General features: G+C 37.5%; 1 protein-coding gene and 1 non-coding gene across 3 annotated transcripts in view; both read right to left on the minus strand.

Moving 5' to 3' along the window:
* Positions 1 to 8,624: 8,624 nt before the first annotated feature.
* Positions 8,625 to 25,169, minus strand: part of LOC115224826 (intracellular protein transport protein USO1) — a 61,282-nt gene continuing 44,737 nt past the window's right edge. Inside the window, exons 16-26 of one of the 2 annotated variants that reach the window (XM_029795753.2) lie at positions 24,951 to 25,026; positions 22,859 to 22,902; positions 20,520 to 20,705; positions 18,131 to 18,274; positions 17,351 to 17,434; positions 15,131 to 15,288; positions 14,226 to 14,343; positions 12,559 to 12,716; positions 11,776 to 11,940; positions 10,589 to 10,748; positions 8,625 to 9,083 (exon numbers count right to left, since the gene is read on the minus strand). In XM_029795753.2, coding sequence (XP_029651613.1) covers positions 8,907 to 9,083; positions 10,589 to 10,748; positions 11,776 to 11,940; positions 12,559 to 12,716; positions 14,226 to 14,343; positions 15,131 to 15,288; positions 17,351 to 17,434; positions 18,131 to 18,274; positions 20,520 to 20,705; positions 22,859 to 22,902; positions 24,951 to 25,026 — 1,470 coding nt within the window. In that variant the 3' untranslated portion in view covers positions 8,625 to 8,906. The remainder of the gene's footprint in view (positions 9,084 to 10,588; positions 10,749 to 11,775; positions 11,941 to 12,558; positions 12,717 to 14,225; positions 14,344 to 15,130; positions 15,289 to 17,350; positions 17,435 to 18,130; positions 18,275 to 20,519; positions 20,706 to 22,858; positions 22,903 to 24,950; positions 25,027 to 25,169) is intronic. The other variant, XM_036513587.1, reaches the window with a different exon arrangement.
* Trnat-ugu lies at positions 24,623 to 24,695 on the minus strand. The gene has a single exon. It is a non-coding gene; the product is annotated as a tRNA-Thr (tRNA).

Consider the following 25,169-nt stretch of genomic DNA (forward strand, 5'->3'; position numbering starts at 1 on the left):
AAGTACTGGCTTAACCGTTTTGCATTCAGATTACTCTGTCAAATGTAAATCTTATTCATTCACATTGTTTTGAAATAATCCTGCTTTATCTTGTGGTTTCAAGATTTCGATGATGTGATTGCTTACTTTTAAAGTGACATTGTGCAAGAGGCTGAATTTGGCTGGTTCGAATATAAAACAGATTAGGGCCAGATAAAACTGGTTTAACCCTATAGTATTTAGATAACGGTCGATTGCTTATTTATTCACATTATTTTGAATCAGTCATGCTTTATCTTGTGGCTTTGAGATTTCAATGATGTGATTGTTTATTTTTAGAATGATATTGCAAGATAGATGTGAAAGGCTGGATCTGGCTAGTTTGTACATAGAACAGATAAAATATTTGGGCCGGACATGGCCATTTTAAATGCCAAAGGATTAAACCAACTGAACCAGCCTTCACCCCTTCTCTTGTCAGTAAAATGAGTTCTGCTGGATATAGCTGTAACCCACAGAAGAAGGCCCCAAGGCTTGGACATCATATACATTCCTTAAAAAGCATTTTCAGACTATTGGAGCAAAATTCTATTAATCTTCAGCTTAACAACCTTGGAATCATATATATGTATGTGTATATGTATGTATGTATATATATATATAATGTATACATCATCATTTAACATTCTGTTTTCCATGCTGGCATGGGTTGGATGGTTTGACATGGGGCCTGGCCAGCCAAGGAGCTGTCCAGACCCCAATTGTCTTTTGTGCTATGGTTTCTCTGGCTGGATGCCCTTCCTAACATGAACTACTTTACAGAGAATGCTGGGTGCTTCTTCCGTGCCACCTGCGCAGGTGCCTCTGAACAGCACCAGCACGAGTGCATTTATGTGGCACTGGTACATGTACAGGACAAGCCTGTGTGCATGGACGACAGCAATTATATATATTTATGTATGTATGTGTATATATATATATATGCATGTGTATGTATGTATATATATATGTATGTATAATATATGTATGTATATATATATGCATGTGTATATATATATGCATGTGTATGTATGTATATATATATGTATGTATAATATATGCATGTGTATATATATATGCATGTGTATATATATATGCATGTGTATATATATATGTATGTATTTATGTATGTATATATATATGTATGTATCTACACACACACACACACATGTACATATGTATACACACATGCATGTGTATGTGCACGTACATGTAAATTAATCTGCTGGTCTATTTCTTTCTACATCATATATGAGTGTGTGTGTGTGTATACATGTTCATATGTATACACACTCATGAATTTGTGCACCCGGTTGTATTTTCCGGGTTATATATATATACACACACACACACATACATCCAAACAGACACACATAAACTCACATACATGCATTCCCGTGACTATCAATTTTAAAAGGAAAATGTTTTATTTTTTATATCAATATATATATATAGATATGTATGTATACATTCTGTTCCTTGTTTAATTTCATCTAATTTACTTCACCTGTTGACTATATATATATATTTCTATACAAGTATATGTATATATAAATGCATATGCACATGTTTTTGTTAGTGTATATATATATATATACATACATGTGTATATATATGTATAGTTGTATGGAAATAATCTTTTGGATATGTATGTATATATTAATACACATGTATGTATTTATATTTTTAAATATAGAGTTAATAATGCAGATAATTAGGCATGATATATATTTACATGCTGCACAGTAACTACAGAATAAAATATAAAGAAATTATATGTCTTAACAACTGTTTCAGGAAGCTGAGAATTACGTAATATGCTAGTGATATACCCCTCACATTTTGCATATATCACATAACACTGGTTCCTGAAACAGCTGTCAAGTTAAGACACTAAATAATTTCTTTATATTTTATTCCATGTTTATGGTGCTCCATGCAAGTATTATATATCAAGCCTAACTGTTTATCTACATAACAACCTCCATATCTGTTCGATTTGGATTTCTCTTATACCTACTCTCAATGCCATGGGCCTTGCCCTGGATGAAGAAGTCGGAGTTTAAGTTTAAATTAAGTCAAGCACTACATATTTTCTATAGTGAGCTTATCTGGCTCTCGCCTATTGACAGTAAATATATATATACATACATAAATGTATTTGTATGTACATAAACATATATATATATATTTGTATATACAACTGATTGAACAAATAAGAGAAAGTAGCATTCAGTACATTTTGTTGAAGCTTTATGTAATTAATAACAGTCTGACTTAACTCCTTATTACTTAAAGTTTCATGCATGAAGAACATGTCTACTTCATCAGACTTTTGGAAACTTCTCATATGTGAACACTTTTTTCTGCTTACAAAATTTTAATGGGGAGCTACGTGAAACAATTATTAGATATATATTTGTGTATATAAATATATATATACTTGTATAGATAAATATGTATTTGTATATTTAAATATATATATATATACATATTTCTGTGTGTCTATATATGTGTATACTTGGCATAGTGGATCTCTAAGTACACACAAATCTAGGAATAAGCATATAAGCTTGTAAATAAATATTGTTTTGATAGGTGTATATATATATATATATATATATATATAATATATAAGCCATCAACTTTCTCTATCCAAATGGGATTTTCAACACATATGATATTTATAGTTTCATCCTGTGTTTCAAGATTCACTATTCCAAAAAAGAATTATATATATATTTGCATATTCATATATGTATATACATACATACTTTTACATATTTGTGTGTGTATATGTATATTTATGTATTCATATATGTATATACATACATATTTTATATACTTGTATATGTATTAGTATTATGCAAATGCATGTGTGAGTGTATATGTGTGTGTATATATATATATATTCATATATGCATCCATATTTTATACATTTTGATATATATAAATATGTATACATTTACATGAGTGTGTAATTATATATATATAATACACACACACACACACACACACACATGTATATATTTATATTTTGTTCATATATATATATATATTTTGTTTGATTTTTATCTCCAAATTTACTTTGACCCCTATTTTAACCCCCACCAAATAATTCTGCTGCCATTTTGTGACTGATCGTTTGAAATCCAGTTATTATCATTATATCAAATATTATTGTATTGTCTTTCAAGAACAAAACGATTGATTCTTTCACACTGACTCTTGCTTCCTACATCTTCGTCAGGGATGACATTATTCAATTTTACTGTGATGAAAAGAAAAACCCCACTAAAAAAAAAAAATATAAATAAATAAAAATTATATATTTAAATCATGTAAATGAAAAACAGAACAAATAAATACCTTCATTTAAAAATAATGTGCAAGAACAAAAGCCAGAGGTGTTTGTTGTTTTTATTACCTCCGCCTAATCGAAGGTAGAGGTATTGTTTTCAGTCATATTTGTTTGTTTTTCCATGGACAAGATATCTCAAGAACCGCAGATGGATTCGGATGAAACTTTCAGGGATGTTTGGCCTCGTGACTGGTATGAACTGATTAGATTTTGGGATTGATCTTGTACCGGGCAAGGATTCCAGATTATTTTTTCAGGGTGATCAGATTCATTTTTAGTATTCTCATTTGTAAGAGCAGTCAAGTGTATTTCAGATACTCTCTTTACACACACAGATACAGATACATTGGGCTTCTTTCAGTTTCCATCTGCCAAATCCACTCGCAAGGCTATAGTAGAAGACGCTTGCCCAAGGTGCCATGCAGTGGGACTGAACCCGGAACCATGTGATTTAGAAGCAAGCTTCTTACCACACAGCTACGCCTACTGAACACTGTGTTCAGTAATCATCTTTGGTAAGCTTGCATATGAGCTACAAGGTCTGCTCTTGATCTGCAACAGTGATGACATCCACTGCAGACGAAGCTGCTTCATACACACACACACACATATATATATATGGCCCCGTGGTTAGGGCAGCGGACTCGCGGTCGTAGGATCGCAGTTTCGATTCCCAGGCCGGGCGTTGTGAGTGTTTATTGAGCGAAAACACCTAAAAGCACCATGAGACTCCGGCAGGGGGTGGTGATCCCTGCTGTACTCTTTCACCACTCTTTCTTCTGTTGGCCTGCTCGCTTAACCAGCGGGGTGGCGTCATTTGAAGGCTAAAACAATGCGAACGCATTGTGACCAGCGATGTGTAACAACATCTGATGGTCTGGTCAGTCATGTAATCACATGATAGATATATATATATGGTAGTTTTACAAGAAGCTGCATATTCTGTGATGGAGACAGAGAATAAAAAAGACAGTTGCTACAGCATGGCCACAGTCAAATGACTGAAACAAGTAAAAGAGTAACTAAAATTGTTTACAGAAATTGCCAAACAACCGGTTAGAAATCTTGAGATGATAAATGAAACTGCCATATCCAGTATCAATTTGCCTTGTGTCTCACATAGGAAGCTGTATATACTATGATACAGACAGACATGCATACACAAATATATACACATCATTATCATTTAACATTTGTTTTCCATACTGGCATGGGTTCGATGGCTTGACCAAGGACTGGCAAGCCAGGAGGCTGCACCAGGCTCCAATCTGATCTGGCAAGATTTCTACAGCTGGATACCTTTCCTAACACCAACCACTTCAAGAGTGTAATGAATGCTTCTTAAGTGCCACAGGCACAGGGGCCAGTCAGGCAGCATTGGCATCGACCATGCACGAATAGAGCATTTTATGTGCCACTGGCATGGGAAGAAGTTATTGCAAATCATTACAAGCAATAAAAGAAAACAAACCAATTCAAAAACATTTGCCTTTATTAATACACCGCTTTGAAATTCATTGCCGTTTTTAATATAATTAAAACAAATTTTAATGGTAATGGTTGAGGGGGCAGATGGCATGATGGTGATGGTAGTAGGATTACAATTATAATTGTCATCTTTGAATGTCACCATTCCATCAGCTTTTATTCAGCAGTTATCCAGAAAGTAAAATTATTGTATGCGAGTAAGTATATAGTTTTTTTTAATGATAACAGTCATTGAACCACAGCCAAGGTGGTGCACCGCCTTTATAATATATATGTGTGTGTATATATATATATATATATATATATATATACATGTTTGTGTGCGCATGTGTTTATGCATGTATACGATGTGTGTAAATGCATGTGTCTGTGTACATATTCATAGGCTGCTGATATTAAATAGAGTCTTAAATATTTATAGTATGCAAATCAGATATTCCACTCCTCTGAAGCCCCTGAATTAGTTGTGTAGATAGACAGATTGGCTGCTTACTTCTCTGGGATTGGTTAAGTGATGCAGACATCCCTGATGAGAACACAATAAGGTTGAAACATTGATAAGGCTGTTCAATCATATTGTTTCAGTCCACAGAGAGATGGTTGAATTTTCCATGTCCGTATGTTACTATGTAGATTTATACACACACACACATGCATATATTATACTAATAATATATATCTATATATTACACACATAATATATATATATATATACATATATATATATATATATATATATACATGGCGTGGCTGTGTAGTAAGAAGCTTGTTTCCCAACCACATGGTTCCAGGTTCAGTCCCACTGCATGGCACCTTGGGCAAGCATCTACTATAGCCCCGGGCTGACCAAAGCCTTATGAGTGAATTTGGTAGACAGAAACTGAAAGAAGCCCATCCTATGTGTGTGTGTGTGTGTGTGTTGTCCCCCACCATTGCTTGACAACTGATGCTGGAATGTTTATGTCCTCGAAACTTAGCGGTTTGGCAAAAGAGACTGATAGAATAAGTACTAGGCTTACAGAGAATAAGTCCTGGGGTCGATTTGTTCAACTAAAGCCGGTGCTCCAGCATGGCCACAATCAAATGACAAACAAATAAAAGAATATATGTATATATTCTTTTACTTGTTCTAATGATTTGACTGCGACCATGTTAGAGCACTGCCTTGAAGGGATATTTTTAGTTGAACAGATCGATCCCAGGACTTACTTTTAAAGCCTAGTACTTATTAGAATGGCCTCATATATTGAACCATTAAGTTATGGGGACATAAACACCAACACCGGTTGTCAAGTGATGAGGGGTGGGACACACACACACACACAGATATATATATGACAAGCTCCTTTCAGTTTCCATCTACTAAATCCACTTACAAGGCTTTGGTCAGCCCAAGGCTAAAGTAGAAGACATTAGGGCAAGGTGCCATGCAATGGGACTGAACCTTAAACCATGTACTTAAGAAGCAAACTTCTTACCACAGAGCTATACCTGCACTTATATATACATATATACGTACACACACACATATATACATACATATATACACACATACATATACACACGCATATATTTAATATATTTATATATATATATATACACATATACATATTTGTATATACATGTATATATATATATATATATATATATTTGTTCATACATACATATATATTTGTATACCCACACACACACACATATTTGTACATACATATATATTTGTATACACACATGCACACACATATATATTTGTACATACATACATACATATATTGTAGTATGGCAAGCAGATCTGATTATTATGAAAGAAAAACTTCCATTTTGGGTTCCTCTATTTGTTTAACTTTTCTTCTTGTATTTTTTTTTTTATTTTTAGATCTTTTCCAAATTTGCCACATTCATCCATTTATACAATAATTGCAGAAACTATTTAACTACCATAGCTTTTCGACGTACTCTGCCCATAAGTGTAATCAGGGCCAGCCTTAAGGTTGCTGGCACCCCAGGCAAGCTGAAGTTCGGCGTGTACAAGCTAACAGTCATGGAAATTTCTTTGCCTTTGTCATGTCCTCCTTGACGCTCCCTAACACATTGTGCCCTGGGCAACTGCCCAAGTTGTGGGTACCTTGAGCCGGCCCTGGGTGTAATAGCTGCTCTCTACTTACTAGGAAGCTTTTTACTATTTATAATGTTATAGCAGACTTACTCATCCAAAATTCAAAGATAATCCCATAACATATTATCACCACCGTCATCATCATCATCATTGTTTTGATGTCTACTGTGTGATGCTTGCATGGCTCAGACATGATCCACTGAGGTACATTTCTCTGGCTGGATTCCCTTCCTGTCATCAATCCTTCCCTGTTTCTGAGCGAGATAACATTTACCCTATCCTTGTCTGGACTGTGCAAATAAACATCATCATCACTTGTACGAATGGTGATGCTTATTTACAATAATCACGCAACATCCAAACAAGGCATCCATACACATACACACATGGGGCCACACATATACATAGCTAAATGCATATATGTAGCATGCTTCTTTTCCTTCAGTTCCTATCAACCAAATTCATTCTCGGTGCATTCATGGGCCCAGAGGCTGTAGTGAGGAATGTTTGCCGAAGATGCCATTCAGTGGGAATGAACCTGACACCACACAGTTGTGAAGCAAACTGCTTAACCACACGACCATACTGCCACATATGATGTGTGTGTGTACGCATACAATATAAAAACATGTATATATGTATGTATTTGTATATATATATATGTATGTATATATGTATGTATGTATGTATTTGTGTATATATATATATATATATATGTATGTATGTATTTGTGTTGATATATATATATATATATGTATCATCATCATCATATCATCATCATTTAACGGACGTTAAACGATGATGATATATGTATAATCAAAAGTGCAGAAACGATGTACTCCAAAGGAATTTAAAGGTAACGTAATCCAAGGGTAGAGCAAGAAAATCCATGAATCAGGTACTCCAAATCGGTCGGAAGGACGTAGAGGGTCTGTGTGAGCATATAGTAAATAGTCAAATCATATACATATATATGTACAAATGTAAGTACATAAGTATATACATAAGTATGTATGTATGTATATATATATATAATATATATATATATATATATATATATATATATATATTCTGAAAATGATTATAAGTTTTAAGCTTATAACTGCGCACATTGTGTTACTACAAGCTTAAGGCTTATAATAATTATTTTCACTGTTTCTTAGCTTAATGCATTTGTGTATATATATATATATATAAGGAAAATAAGATAAGGTAGAAAATGCTAAAATGATTTTATCATGGAGAACATTTTAGTACATTTTAGTCTTCGTGACTTTTCCAACATGCAAAGACTGAATCTGGTACTAAAATTATTTTAGCATTTTCTACCTTGTCCTATTTTCCTTATATATATATATCAACTCATGTGTTACTTTTTAACCTTCTACATACATATATATATATAGTTATATTTCGGAATGGTCATATTGCCAGTTTAGCCAATAATCTTACACAACAAATATTTAAACGTACTATATATATATATATATATATATATATAAGTTCAGCAAAATTTAGATTCAAATGAATATGGTACTTAAGTCAGATGCACCAGAATTTTGTATGGTATTATTCATATAAATCCATGGGGTGATGATAATCAAAGTAAGCATCAAGATATATATATATATATAAATCCATGGGGTGATTATAATCAAAGTAGGCAACCGAAGATATATATATGTATGTATATATATTACTCCTTCATTTGGAAGAATTTGGTAACAAATTGTATTCCCTTTTTCTATGAATTTGTATTTTTCTGTTGTTATTTGTTCTTTTAAATTCTGAGGAACAAAAAAAGTATGGTTTACATGCATAAACACACACTCTCTCTTCCACACACACAAACACACACACACACACATTTACTTAGAGACACATGGACACACAGACATAGCTACCTGCATATTAGATACATATGGTTCATATATCATATTCGTCTTCCATCTGTTTCAGTTCTATTTGGCGTATGTGGCTGATATTTGTTTGGAAGGATGGTTTCGTGTCAGGCAATGTCCCTTTGTTTGAGTGAGACAGTGGCCTCTCAAAAATGGAATCAAACTCTAAAGATTTCGGACTTGTTAACTGGTGAGGGTATATCTGATCAAAACAGGAAAAACAAAAAACATATATATCATATAACAATAATATATAATAAAGAATACACACACACGCATATATATATATGTACATTTTTGACTATTCGCACACTCCATCTGCCAACATTACAACTATTATGTAATTCTGAGCCTCCAGAAACAGCTGTTGAGTTTGAAATATCATGCCCTCTCTCCTTAGTTTTCTGTATTTCTTGTACTCTATGTAAATTTGTTTTGTAAATATATAAAATATCTAAATGCCCATACACGAATGTTCATTATTCAAATATTTTCAGTTTTAGTTTCTCTCTCTCTCTATCTCTCTCTCTATATATATATATATATATATAACCCTATATAATTAATAATATCAAAGGGTAATCTGAAATATTTGAAATTTCCATTACCAGTGGCCTAGTGTGTAAAAATTTAGTGATCAGACTATATATTATTCATATAAATCCATAGTACATTTAAACACATAAGAGGCATCCATCATAGGACTCCTTGCACACTAGAGAGAACAGCTAAATTCCAAACCACTATTAGGGATAAAATTTCGAAGTATATAGTACGTTTAAATGGTAAACTTTTATATTTTTCATTAGATGGTAAATGTTTTTATTTTTCATTCCCTTCGAAATTTTATCCCTAATAGTGGTTTGAAATTTAACTGTTCTCTTTAGCATGCAAGGAGTCCTGTAATGGATGCCTCTTATGTGTTTAAATGTACACTGTATTTATGTATCCCTATATATATATATATATATATATATATATTTGTATATATGCATGTATATTTGATACATTCATCAAACACAAGAGTATTTATTTGCATCCCTATCTCCATAGCAGCTCACCTGGATTCCTCTGTACTCTGTGGACTTAGTCCTCGATAAAAACTTTGGAGTGTGAGTTCAAATCATTGGACCACTACTACATGTTTTCTATACTGAGCATCTCTGAATCTCGCCTGGCCACATTACTCTGTAAGGAACTTAGGGCTGGTTTCTTGGTTTCTCTGGAGTATAATATCTACCTCCCTGGATGACACACAGGTCCATCATAGGATCTCTCATTTTTGCCATAAAATGAAGTGTTTTGTTCAAGGACACAACATATCACTCGCTCCAGGAATTGAAACCACAATCTTACGATCATGAGTCCAATACCTATTTCTTTACTACCCACAAGGGGCTAAACACAGAGAAGACAAACAAGGACAGACAAATGGATTAAGTCGATTATATCGACCCCAGTGCGTAACTGGTACTTAATTTATCGACCCCAAAAGGATGAAAGGCAAAGTCGACCACGGCGGAATTTGAACTCACAACGTAGCGGCAGACAAAATACCGCTAAGCATTTCGCCCAGCGTGCTAACGTTTCTGCCAGCTCGCCGCCTTATGAGTCCAATACCCTACCCACTAAACCATGCACCTCCACATAATGGTGGGAACGAGTACATATCCATCAGAGCAATACAACAGAAAATGATTTACTTACTAAATTGTGATTGGCACGTTGTGACAGACTCTGCCTGTGATTGGCTGCAATTAGTTTCTCCTGGAGACGTTTGTTTTCTTCTTCGAGGAATTTTGACTGAACCTCCAGTCTCGACTGAGACCGAGTCAGCTCGCGGATGATCTCCACTTGTTCTCCACTTCTGTAGACAAACAACAGTTTAATGAAATATCTAAATGTGTAAAATTCTCAATGTAAATAGTAATTATTAGAATCAGTATAAGGCCACACATTAGGCACAGGCATGGCTATGTGGAAAAAAGTTTGCTTCCCAACCATATGAAAGCGAGGGAAATATTTTGACACAAATGAAATTTAAATGTTGAAGTGAATCTAACGGTTTTTGTGTGTTTTTAAATGGCTTATAAACACCTTCCATGCTGCAATTGTTTAAAAATAATTTACGGAGATGTACTTGCAGAGCAAGTGACCTGATCTGAGATCGTGTGCTGAAACAAAAACTATTGCAGCATGGAAGGTGTTTATAAGCCATTTAAAAACACACAAAAACTATTAGATTCATTTGAACATGTAAATTTAATTTGCCAAAATATTTTCATCACTTTGAGACCACAACCTGTTCACTGAGATGCAACATGGAATTTTGTCAATGAACAGGTCAGGGTTTCAAAGCGACGGAAATATTTTGACAAATTAAATTTAAATGTTGAAGTGAATCTAACGGTTTTTGTGTGTTTAATTTGCCAAAATATTTTCATCGCTTTGAGACCACAACCTGTTCACCGAGATGCAACATGGAATTTTGTCAGTGAATAGGTCACGGTCTGAAAGCGACAGAAATATTTTGACAAATTTAATTTAAACGTTGAAATGAATCTAACGGTTTTTGTGTGTTTTTAAATGGCTTATAAACACCTTCGATGCTGCAATTGTTTAAAAATAATTTATACGCAAAAAAATATATATACACATATATATGAAATAATGTTCATGATTACACATTCAATATAGTCATAGAAATTAAAAAGAAAAAAGCAAAAGTGGTCACAAATGACCCCTCGGTACTTCTAGTACTAAATAGGTACAATCTTGAGCCATAAAAATGAACATTTATTATGTAATGATACCTTGTCAAATAGGTACAATTTGGAAGAACAACTTCTTAGTATCTTTATCATGTCTTACAAGCGTGCAATGGGTGATCTTACTTTGAGAAAAGCTCTCGGCGTTCACTGGCCAGTTTCTTGTAACTGGCTTCTCGCTCTTCACGCAGTTCATGCTCCTTGTTAAACATTGACCGAGTGACCAGCAAGTCCTCTCCCAGGTGGCGAAGTTGTTCCTTCATAAGCATCTTTTCCTGGTTGTGTAACTGCCTGCAATAAACAGAGACGTATTTAATGCAATCATCTTTTTATCTCTTACTAGTTTCAGCCACTCAACTGTGATCATGCTGAAACAATGATGACAATGATGATGATGATGATGATGATGATGATGACAATGACGATGACAATGACAATGACGATGATGATGACGATGATGATCACAATGACGATGACAATGATGATGACGACGATGATGATGACAATGACGACGATGGTGATGATGATAATGACGATGACGATGACAATGATGATGACAACAACTACGATGATGACAACAACAATGATGATGATGATGATGATGACAATGATAATGACGATGACAACTATGAGGAGGAGGAAAAGTAGTAGTGGTAGTAGTAGTGGTGATGGTGGTAGTTGCGTTGATGATGGTGGTGGTGGTGGTGTGGTGGTGGTGGTGGTGGTGGTTGTAATGGTGGTGGTAGTGGCAATGGTTGTGGAAGATGGTAATGGGGCGAGTTGTATGCTGCTACTACTAATGGTGGCGATGAAAGCATAATGATGATGATCATGACAACACCGATAACAACAACGATGATAGTGATGACAGCAATGAGAATAACAAAAGCAATGATGTTTGGTAGTTACCTGGCTCTCAGGAATTTTGCACGGATTCGAAGCTTGCGATCTTCGTATTTTCTTTGCAAAATCTCCTGCCGTTCGTTCGCAGCAAACAGCGCCATCTTTAGATCGGTAACCTCTTTGTGCAACTGGTGGGTGTCGCTATTGGCACAGTTGATATCACACTGCAACGACAAGGGTAACACAGGCATTAAGTGCTGCATACATTACATTCAATATTTTCATACAAAATGATGACAGGAGTGGCTGTGTGGTATGTAGCTTGCTTACCAACCACATGGTTCCGGGTTCAGTCCCACTGCGTGGCATCTTGGGCAAGTGTCTTCTACTATAGCCTCGGGCCAACCAAAGCCTTGTGAGTGGATTTGGTAGACGGAAACTGAAAGAAGCCCGTCGTATATATGTATATATATATGTGTGTGTGTTTGTGTGTCTGTGTTTGTCCCCCTAGCATTGTTTGACAACCGATGGTGGTGTGTTTACGTCCCTGTCACTTAGTGGTTCGGCAAAAGAGACCGATAGAATAAGTACTGGGCTTACAAAGAATAAGTCCCGGGATCGATTTGCTTGACTAAAGGCGGTGCTCCAGCATGGCCTCAGTCAAATGACTGAAACAAGTAAAAGAGTAAAGAGTATACATTCAATTCAACAACATTGATTAATTAATCATTGTCGTTATGTGTCATGTGCTTTTGCAGTGCATTGACAACACTACAACAAAGTCATTGATGTGGCTGATGACTGTACCACCTGACTGGCACCTGTGCCAGTGACACATAAAAAGCACCATTCGAGCGTGATCGATGCCAGTGCCACCTGATTGGCACCTGTGCCAGTAGCATGTAAAAAGCACCATTCAAGTGCGGTCAATGCCAGTACCACCTTACTGGCCCCTGTGCCGGTGGCATGCAAAAAGCACCCACTACACTCTTGGAGTGAATGGCGTTAGGAAGGGCATCCAGCTGTAGAAACTTTGCCAGATCAGACTGGAGCCTGGTTGCAGCCTTCTGGCTTGCCAGCCCTCAGTCAAACTGTCCAACCCATGCTACGGCATGTAAAAGCACCTACTACGCTCTTGGAGTGGATGGCGTTAGGAAGGGCATCCAGCTGTAGAAACTTCGCCAGATCAAATTGGAGCCTGGTTGCAGCCTTCTGGCTTGCCAGCCCTCAGTCAAACAGTCCAGCCCATGAGACGGCATGTAAAAGCACCCACTACACTCTTAGTTAGTTAGTTAGTTAGTTAGTTAATTTTTTGGCTCAAAAAGCAAAAAGCAAGGCCATGTAGGGGGACATGGAGTTATGTACAGGGTGGTGTTCATGTAAAGAGTTCAGGCCACTTGAGGTCAAGGGGGACTTTGAACCGAACGGTCGTCAGCATCTTCACCATCTCATCTGGCAGCTTATTCCACGGATCCGCAACCCGGACGGAGAAAGCCCCTCTCCTTCGATTGAGATGAAATCGTCGCAGATAGAGCTTTTCGGAATGACCCCGCAGCCGACGGAATGGATGGTGTTAGGAAGGGCATCCAGCTGTAGAAACTTCGCCAGATCAGATTGGAGCCCTCAGTCAAACCGTCCAACCCATGCTAGCATAGAAAGCAGACGTTAAATGACGACGATGATGATGATTGTTGTTATTCTAAGTTTAACATTTGCATAAATGTTCCACTTACCTTATTATTATTGTTGCTCTGGTTACTGCCATTCTGCTGCCATGCGTTATAAATCATTCCTTTCTGCATCTTTTGCATCTCCTGTTTCAACTGATTCTGATACTGCAACAGCTGCTTGCTGCACACACATGCAAATATACAGACAATACACAGGCACGTTAATACAGAGGAAGAAAACCAGTTGATATTTTTTTTCTTTAACTTGTTTCAGTCATTTGACTGGGGCCGTGTTGGGACACTGCCTTCAAGAATTTTAAAGACATATCGATCAGTTTAAGCCTGGTTCTTATTATATCAATCTCTTTTGCCAAGCCGCTAAGTTACGCAGATGTAAACTCACCAACACAAGTTGTAAAGTGGTAGAAAGTGGAGATGCAAGGTGACATGCAGTGGGACTGAACCTGGAACCATGTGGTTGTGAAGCAAGCTTCTTACCACATGCCTGTGCCTAGATATATATATATATATATATATATATATAATCACGTGACCGACCAGACCATCAGACTTTGTTACACATCGCTGGTCACAATGCGTTCGCATTGTTTTAGCCTTCGAATGACGCCACCACGCTGGCTAAGCGAGCAGGTCAATATATATATATATATATATATATATATATATATATATATATATATCTGTGTGTGCATCTTTGTGTCTGTGTTTGTCCCTCACCACTGCTTGACAACAGGTGTTAGTGTGTTCACATCCCCCGTAACTTAGTGGTTCGGCAAAAAGAGACTGACAGAATAAGTACCAAGCTTTAAAAATAAGTCCTGGGGCCAATTCATTCAACTAAAAATTATTGAAGGCCCCAGCATGGCCACAATCTAATGACTGATACAAGTAAAAGACAAAACATATCTGGAATGTGTATGGATTACTTTCAACTCTATAAATCTTACTTTTTGATTTTTTCTTCTTCTAGTCGCTGTTTGTACAGTTTCATTTCCTTTCCAGCTCTGACGAGAATGGTCTTTACTTTCCTCAAGTCTTCCAGCTTGTCCTCTTTACCATTTAATTGTGGAACCAAGCTCTGCACTTCATCTTCATATTGATCACACTAGAAACATGAGCAAACACACATTAAAATGGAAAGATTAAATCTTGCACCAAAGGAGCTGTTGCTGTTGTTGTTTAGATAGAAACAGGTCAACCTTAAAAAAACAGACACGTTTCCTTCATCCTTTTGTTACCATATATATATATATATATATAAAATAGTAGCAGGAGCACTCTGTCGGTTGCGACGATGAGGGTCCCAGCTGATACGATCAACGGAACAGCTTGCTCGTGATATTAACGTGCAAGTGGCTGAGCACTCCACAGACACGTGTACCCTTAACGTAGTTCTCAAGGAGATTCAGCATGACACAGAGTGTGACAAGGCTGGCCCTTTGAAATACAGGTACAAAAGAAACAGGAAGAAAGAGTGAGAGAAAGTTGTGGTGAAAGAGTACAGCAGGGTTCACCACCACCCCCTGCCGGAGCCTCGTGGCGCTTTAGGTGTTTTCGCTCAATAAACACTCACAATGCCTGGTCTGGGAATCGAAACCGCGATCCTCCGACCGCGAGTCCGCTGCCCTAACCACTGGGCCATTGCGCCTCCATAAAATAATAATTATTATTATTATTATTATTTGAGGGAATATTATTCCTAACTTACAGGGAAAAATTCAATTTAGAAATACTAAATCAAATTTTGCAAAATATAATATATATATAAAAATTAGAAAAAAACCACCTTTTATCAATTCAAAATGAACAATAAAATTATACCATCTAGAAAATTACATATAATAGAAATATTAAAAATAAAATAACAATAATATACTGATGATTAAGTAAATAGCAAAATAATAATAAAAATGTATATACCAAATATATACGTTTTTATTATTATTTTGCACATTACTTAATCATCACTATATTATGGTTATTTTATTTTTAATATTTCTATTATATATATAATATATATATATAAATGGAGTTTTTCCTTGGGGCTGGCCAGATTGGAGCAATCTCATGTATAACCAGCCGAACTTGCAAAGATAATTTGGAATTCAGCTAAAGAAAGAAAACTTCGAATGACCCGTCCTTGTTTTCTTTTTATCGTCTGTCTGGATGAGAAATACTTGTGATTTTTTGTTACCCTGGTAACTATTTATCTATTTTTTCCACGCTAATTGTTAACAAGGGAAAAATACACTTATCTATATATATATATTATACATATATACATGAGTGGCTGTGTGGTAAGTAGGAGTGGCTGTGTGGTAAGTAGCTTGCTAAACAACCACATGGTTCCGGGTTCAGTCCCACTGTGTGGCATCTTGGGCAAGTGTCTTCTGCTATAGCCCCGGGCCGACCAATGCCTTGTGAGTGGATTTGGTAGACGGAAACTGAAAGAAGCCTGTCGTATATATGTATATATATATATATATTATATATATATGTGTGTGTTTGTGTGTCCGTCTTTGTCCCCCTAGCATTGCTTGACAACCGATGCTGGTGTGTTTACGTCCCCGTAACTTAACGGTTCGGCAAAAGAAACCGATAGAATAAGTACTGGGCTTACAAAGAATAAGTCCCAGGGTCGATTTGCTCGACTAAAGGCGGTGATCCAGCATGGCCGCAGTCAAATGACTGAAACTAGTAAAAGAGTAAAAGAGTATATATATATATATATATATAAAATACAAAATGGGACAAGAACGCAAAACATCCAGACAGATGATACAAAGAAAACAAGAATGAATTATTCGGAGTTTTCTTTCTTCAGTCGAGTTCCATATTATCTTTGCAATTTCGGCTGGTTATACGTGAGATTGCTCCAATCTGGCCAGGAAAAACTAAGCTAAGAGCATTAGATTCCTTGGAAGAAAGCAGCGAATATATACAAAAACAAGGACGGAAAAAAAGACGGAGAATGTTATACAAATACAAATAACAGGATATAACAACAGGTGTCTTTCGACTAAGGACAAATTAAATTAAGCTGGGGTGTAGACACCTGTTGTTATGTTGTTAGGAGGAGGGGAATGAAGGAGGAGAGGATGAAGGGGAAGGAGTAGAAGAGGAGGAAAATGAGAAATAGGAGGAAGGAGACAGAGGAAGAAGCATACCTGGTCAAGATTTTCCGGAAAAATTTGGCCACCATTTTCTAAAGAGAGGCTTTTGCCCAACAATGTGCTGAGTTTGTCGTAAGCCTGAAAGGAAGCAGAACCAATCATTTTAGTTCAACAACCACAGCAGAAGTAACAAAAAAGAAAAAAAGTGGAATGCAAAGAAGCAATAAATAAAATGTGGTTTTATCTTTGATCTTTTACTTGTTTCAGTCATTAGACTGTGGCCATGCTGGGGCAGCACTTTGAAGAATTTTCCGTTTTGCGTCTGATATTTATTCCAACACTCTCTTTTGCCAAATCACTACATTACAGTTGTCAAGCGCTGGTGAGGGACAAACACAGACACACACATGAGCCAGTGCCTTATTAAAAGCACTAACATGGAGTAACTTAGCCCTAAATATACAGACACGACAAATATGGAATAAGCCCTAAATACACAGACACCACTAACATGGGGTAACTTAGCCTTAAATATACAGACACCACTAACATGGGGATAACTTAGCCGCAAAATATACAGGCAACACAAACACGGGGTTAATTTAGCCCTAACTATACCACCATGACTAACAAAGGGTACACCACAAACATGGGCTAACACAACCCCAGCTCACTGAACCCTGTCAAACTGTTCAAACCATGAAAATGAATGTTCAATGATGATGATGATTATGATTTACATAGGGTAACTTAGCCCTAAACACCAGTCACAAAAGCGTATATGTAGAGGACCACAAGACCCTAATTTCAAAGCAGATGATTTTTATCTCTTACCTGGGTAAGTTCACAGACAGGTGTTGAGGCAATGTTGTTGTTCTCAATGCTATTTCTGACTAAAGTGCCAACACTAAGCTGTGTCTGTATTGAACTAGTTGAAAGCTGAGCCACTGTGACATCGTGATGTAACTGAAGAATCTCCTAAACCACCATCATCACCAAAAAGAGCCACCAAAAAAGAAAACAACACCAATACCAAAATGAGAAAAAGAAAATATAAAATGCAAATAGTATATTTAGAAGTGAGATATTACGTGTGTATATAAATATATATGTATATCACGTGATCACGTGACCGACCAGACCATCAGACGTAACACATCGCTGGTCACAATGCGTTCGCATTGTTTTAGCCTTTGAATGACACACCCCGCTGGCTAAGCGAGCAGGCCAACAGAAGAAAGAGTGGGAGAAAAAGTGGTGAAAGAGTACAGCAGGGATCACCACCCATTGCCGGAGCCTTGTGGAGCTTTAAGGTGTTTTCGCTCAATAAACACTCACAACACCCAGCCTGGGAATCGAAACCGCGATCCTACAACCACGAGTCTGCTGCCCTAACCACTGGGCCATTGTGCCTCCACATATATGTGTGTATATATGTGTGTGTGTGTGTGTGTGTGTGTGTTGTGTGTGTGTGTATGTATGTATATGTGCATATATATATATATATATATATATATATATGCATATTATGTGGTAATACTTCAACAAGTAGAAAAGCATTCGGTCAGTTAAGAGAGGAAAGATAATGTTATAATAAGAGAACCAAAAATCTTGTTAAATGCAGCAACCCAGGGTTTCCTGATAGAAATGATAATTTATTTCACCATTTATCAAGCTGAGGACAAGACTGTTTGTCAATTGTCTTTTGAACAGATAACATTTAAACAAGAAACACTGGTAAAGATGAAGAGAAGAAAACACAAGGGAGATAACCAATATTCTTTTCTACTCTAGGTACAAGGCCCAAAATTTTGGTGGGGAGGGGGCCAGTCAATTAGATCGACTCCAGTAAACAACTGGTACTTAACTTATCAACCCTGAAAGGATGAAAGGTAAAGTTAGCCTCAGCGGAATTTGAACTCAGAATGTAAAGACAAGACAAAATACCAATAAGCATTTCACCCGGCATGCTAATGTTTCTGCCAGCTCAATGCCTGGAGATAACCAATATTACAATAATTTGATGTTAAGCAGATGCTAATGGTTTACTAAGTGTCTGGTGGTCTACTTCTAAATTCCAACAAGATGTATTTCTAGAAATGTGGTACTGGAATTTATGTATCTCATAAGCATTTTTCTCAATATGCTAACAATTCTGCCAGCTCACCACCTTAATAATAATAATAAATAATGATGAATGATGAATGATGGATGATGGATGATGGATGGTGGAGGTGGTGGTGGTGGTGATGATGATGATGATGATGATGATGATGATGATGATGATCCTTTCTACAATAGGCACAAGGCCTAAAATTTGGGGGTGAGGTAAAGTTGATTATATTGATCCCAGTAATCAACTGGCACTTATTTTATTGACCCCGAAAAGATGAAAGGCAAAGTTGACATCGGTGGACAGAATGCCACTAAGCATTTTGCTTGGCATGCTAACAATTCTGCCAGCTCACCACCTCGTCGTCATCGCTGCTGCTGCCGACGCCGACAACACCACTGCTGCCGATGATGATGATGAGAAGTATAGAGAAGTATCAGGATATAGCCACTGAGTTACATAGGTTATGGAAAGTGTATCCCTGTAGTTATAGTTGCATAAGGGCCAATTTCCCGGTTTTTTTGGCATATAGGTTCCCCACCTGAACGGGACGCCAGTCCGTCGCAGGTGAGCTGCAAGGTGCAGGAGGAAAGAGTGAGAGAAAGTTGTAGCGGAAGAGTCAGCAGAAGTTTCGCCATTGCCTTCTGCTGGAGCTGCATGGAGCTTAGGTGTTTCGCTCATAAACACACACATCGGCCGGGCTGAGATTCGAACCCATGATCCCTCGACCTCGAGTCCGCTGCCCTAACCACTGGGCCATGTGCTTCCACACATGAAGTATATTACAAGTTTACAAGTCAATACTGTGTCTCTTACCATGTGTTAGCAGTGCAAAGTTTCTCTATAGAATAATTTCAAATTTTGGCATAAGGCCAGCAGTTGAAGGGAGAGGGCTTAGTTGATTTTAAAATTGGGTGAAACGCACCCATGCTGGTGCTGTGTAAAAAGCACTCACACTGCTTCCATGTAAAAAGCATCTGGGCTGATGCCATGTATAAAGCACCTGTGCTGGTGCCATGTTATGGCACTGGTAGCAGTTCCATGTAATAGCACCAGTGCTGCAGCTATGTAAAAAAGCACCCAGTACACGTATTAAACAAAAATACTAACCTTCTGCTTTGCTTCCAGTTGCTGCCTCAACATACAATTCTCCTTCAAGACCATCTGTAGATTCTCAAGCTGCACTTGATTGTCCTTTTGGATCTCATTTTGGCAGCTGGAGCTTATTCTTTCCTCATTATGGCTGGACTCACTGAGATTCTGATTCTGTGACACGCCAAGTTTTACTTCACTTGCCTTTGTTTTACACCAATAAAAGAAAGGAAAAATTTTTTAAGATAAATTTTTATAACTGACACTGCTATATCACCCAAAACATTGGAGGCACATGGCTTAGTGGTTAGGGTCTTGGACTCATGATTGTAAGATTGTGGTTTCTATACCTGGACCAGATGATGATGTGTTCTTGAGCAAGACACTTCACTTCATGCAGCTCCAGTCCATTCAGCTAGTAAAAATGCGTAATCCTGTGATGGAATAGTGTCCCATCCCTGGAGCTATATACACACCAGAAAAACTGGGAAACCATTCCTATGTTCCTTGTTAGTTGTCGGAGCACTGCATCCTTCAAAACTTCCATGCTTTCTGAGATTCGCCAACACTACACCTTATTTCCTCCCCTCCATACACACACAAGCATGTATCTGACTCATACATTGTTCACTTTCCAGACATTTGTACATAACTGCATACACTTTATACACACTTTCTGACAAGTTGTGGTGCACCTGAGCACTGTATACAATAATTTCATTATTATTATTTATTGAGTAATGTGGACTAACTAGCACGCAAAACATATGGTTTCATGATTTGTTTGTCGCATATTTTTTGGCAATAACATTGATTCTCCTTCAGGCCTTCATTTCACAGAAACTAAGGCCTCAATGAATCAAAAATAGAGGATGTTTTTTGTTTGTTTTGAGAGGTGAGCAGTCTATAAAGGCACTGGAGACAGTGGGAGTGATTGGAGTAGCTGGTATTACATTTATTCCATGGTTTACAATTGTTTCAACAACACTTGTTAAGATTATCTCTGGAGATTTTCTATAGTAATTATAACCAGCACAGATTTTCTATGTTTCATATCTGAGATGTCTGATGTAAACAACATTGAGATTGAAGAAGGGTAATGGGTGTATAATAGCACTGCTAACTCAGTAGAACACAGTACTGACTTCTTAAAATGCTTAATATACTTCAAAAATTTGACTAATTTTCTACACGCTAGGCCACAGGTAGTAAAAATTTCTAAAATCTTTATTACCCTGATATTATTAATTGTATATATATATATATACACCGGAGTAAACACATAAATGTGAAACAAGGTGGAAAAAAGAGTACTCAGAGGTAGAGTAATATGCTTTATTTAAAAGCAGCAGAAATTTAACAAAAGCTGTTACTTGGAGTTTCACGTTCCCGGTTTTTAACAAAACTGTCCGATGAACGAGAACATGAAACTCCGAGTAACAGCTTTTGTTAAATTTCTGCTGCTTTTAAATAAAGTATATATATATATATATATGTGTGTGTGTGTGTGTGTGTGTGTGTGCTTTTCTACTTTTTGGGAAGGGGGCCAGACAATTAGATTGACCCCAGTACACAACTGCTACTTTAATTTATTGATCCCGAAAGGATGAAAAGCAAAGTCAACCTCAGCGGAATTTGAACTCAGAACATAAAGAGAGATGAAATACTGCTAAGCATTTCGCCTGGCATGCTAATGTTTTTGCCAGGTCGCCGCTTTTAATATATATACGTGATATTTATCATGTCAACTACGATGAAAAATATATGAGAAAGATATAGTATATAATTTTTTTGTGCAGGGGTTCCTTGAGACATGTAATTAATTTTAAGGGTTATGCAAGGGTAAAAAGGTTGAAAAACATTGACCTAGACAGTAACAGAAACACTAGTAGAAGAGGTGAGCTGGCAGAAACGTTAGCACACCGGGCGAAGTGCTTAGCGGTATTTCGTCTGTCTTTGCATTCTGAGTTCAAATTCTGCCGAGGTCAACTTTGCCTTTCATCCTTTCGGGGTCGATAAATTAAGTACCAGTTACGCACTGGGGTCGATGTAATCGACTTAATACCTATGTCTGTCCTTGTTTGTCCCCTCTGTGTTTGGCCCCTTGTGGGTAATAAAGAAATAGGTATTTCGTCTGTCTTTGCGTTCTGAGTTCAAATTCTGCCGAGGTCAACTTTGCCTTTCATCCTTTCGGGGTCGATAAATTAAGTATCAGTTACGCACTGGGGTTGATGTAATCAACTTAATCCTTTTGTCTGTCCTTGTTTGTCCTCTCTATGTTTAGTCCCTTGTGGGTAATATAGAAATAAGAAACACTAGTAGGAGAGATAAACACTAAATATTGTTAAAATCCTTACCGTTTGGCTTCTTTCATCATCACTGTTCCTTTCCTGCGCCAATGCTGTCCAAAATAAAGTGAAGACAGAATTAGAAAATGGAAATAAGAACAAGCTCAAGTTTCAGTTTCCAAAAAAACCCTGCATTATAGCCACTACAGCTACAGCCAAATGGTTTGGAATTAGTAAAAGACTATTTGATAAAGATTAATAAAAGGGGGAAAAAAAATTGTAAGCACTTAATCATCATCATCATCAGCAGCAGCAGCAGCAAGTGGAGGCGCAATGGCCCAGTGGTTAGGGCAGCAGACTCGCGGTCAGAGGATCGCGGTTTCGATTCCCAGACTAGGCATTGTGTGTGTTTATTGAGCGAAAACATCTAAAGCTCCATGAGGCTCTGGCAGGGGGTGGTGGCGACCTCTGTTGTACTCTATCGCTCCAACTTTCTCTCACTCTTTCTTCCTGTTTCTTGTCCCCCACTTCCAACGCAACCGCTTAGTGTGGATGCGCATTCATCCATCCGCCAATGCTCTCAGTGTCGGGGGGTCGAAAGAGTACAACAGGGGTCGCCACCCCCCCCTGCCGAAGCCTCGTGGAGCCTTTTAGGTGTTTTCGCTCAATAAACACACACAACGCCCGGTCTGGGAATCGAAATTGCGATCCTCCGATTGGCTCAGTGGTTAGAGTGTTGGGCTCATAATCATGAGGTAGTGAGTTCGAATCTCAGACCAGGTTTTGTGTTGTGTTCTTGAGCAAGACACTTTATTTCATGTTGCTCCAGTTCACTCAGCTGTAGAAATGAGTTGCGACATGACTGGTGCCAAGCTGTATCAGTCTTTGCCTTTCTCTTGGATAACATCGGTGGCATGGAGAGGAGAGACTGGTATGCATGGGTGACTGCTGGTCTTCCAGAAACAACCTAGCTTGGACTTGTGCCTGAGAGGGGAACTTTCTAGGTGTAGTCCCATCATAATTCATGACTGAAGGGGGTCTTAACTTTACTAGATCCTCCCAAGACACAAGACTTATCTTGTAAGTCACACCAAATCTCACCTATGGTCAAGATTGTTGGGTAATAAATGAAAAAGTAAGATCGTGAATACAAGCAGTCAAAATGGGGTCCCTCCAAAGGATCTCTGGAGTAACATTACAGTAACATTGCAGGGTACGATATCACTTCTCAGCATTAGGGGTCAGAGTTCTGGTGCTACAGACATGTGCTTTAGAATGCCAGAAGAAAGGATTGCAAAGCTGATTCTTCAAGCCAAGCCAATTGGCAGGAGGCCTATGGGCAGAAACAAGAATGAGATGGTTGGTTAATATCCATGGTTTCAGTTGGTCAAGCTTGTGAATCCAGCAAGAAAGGGTAATGATGGCTGATTCTGACAAGACCCTTTGAAAGAGTTATCTGAGCACCCTACTCCCTATGAACCTCTCAAGAATAGCGGGTGGAGAAGAGGGACATGTGATCAGAATGTCAGAGAAATCACAGGACAGCTTCTTTAAACCAAGCCAATTGGCAGGAGATCTAAGAGTGGACCAAGAATGAGATGGCCATAGCCTCAGTTGGTCATGCTTGTGAGTCCAGCCAAAAAGTGTAACAATGGTTACTTCCAATAGGACCCTATTCATTTATTTATTTATTTATTCCGTCCAACCCGTGCTAGCGCAGAAAACGGACGTTAAACGATGATGATGATTATTTATTTATTTTTTATTTTATCTAGTTTCAGTTCACGAGCTGTGGCCATGCTGGGGCACCGCCATTAAAAGAATCCTTCATGAAGCCCCCAGTGAGAATTGAACTCATGATCCCTGGTTTACAAGACCAGTGCTCTAACCTCTGAGCTATGGAGGAGTAATCTTAGGCAATTGAAAGTCACAAGCATATTGACTATTACACATGCAAGCATGAATCCACCAGCCAGAGTACAGTATATTGAACTGACCCAAGTATATGACTGGTATATATATTCTTGAACCCTCCCTTACTAGTGACATGAAAAGTTGAGCTGAATCCCAGGAGTACAAACAAAACATATAGAGAGTGGAGAGCAAAAGTTCAAAAACCGATTTATGTATTTTCTCATTACCTGATGCATAAATTACTTACCTGAGACATGTGACTGAGTCACAGCTGGTTCAATCCCATGCTTCCGTTCTTTTGCATAATGCATCAGTTTGTTTATCTAATCAAAATAAATGTTGTTCCTGAGGTTATATCAATTTCCTGAGACTACACATACATGCATAAATAGAGCGAGCATACAGATGTAAGCATTGGCAAAAACATACATTTAGTGCATATAAGTGGTCTCTATCATTATATATA

This window comes from Octopus sinensis, linkage group LG26 (genome assembly GCF_006345805.1).
Source record: "Octopus sinensis linkage group LG26, ASM634580v1, whole genome shotgun sequence".
NCBI classification, from domain to species: Eukaryota; Metazoa; Mollusca; class Cephalopoda; order Octopoda; family Octopodidae; genus Octopus; species Octopus sinensis.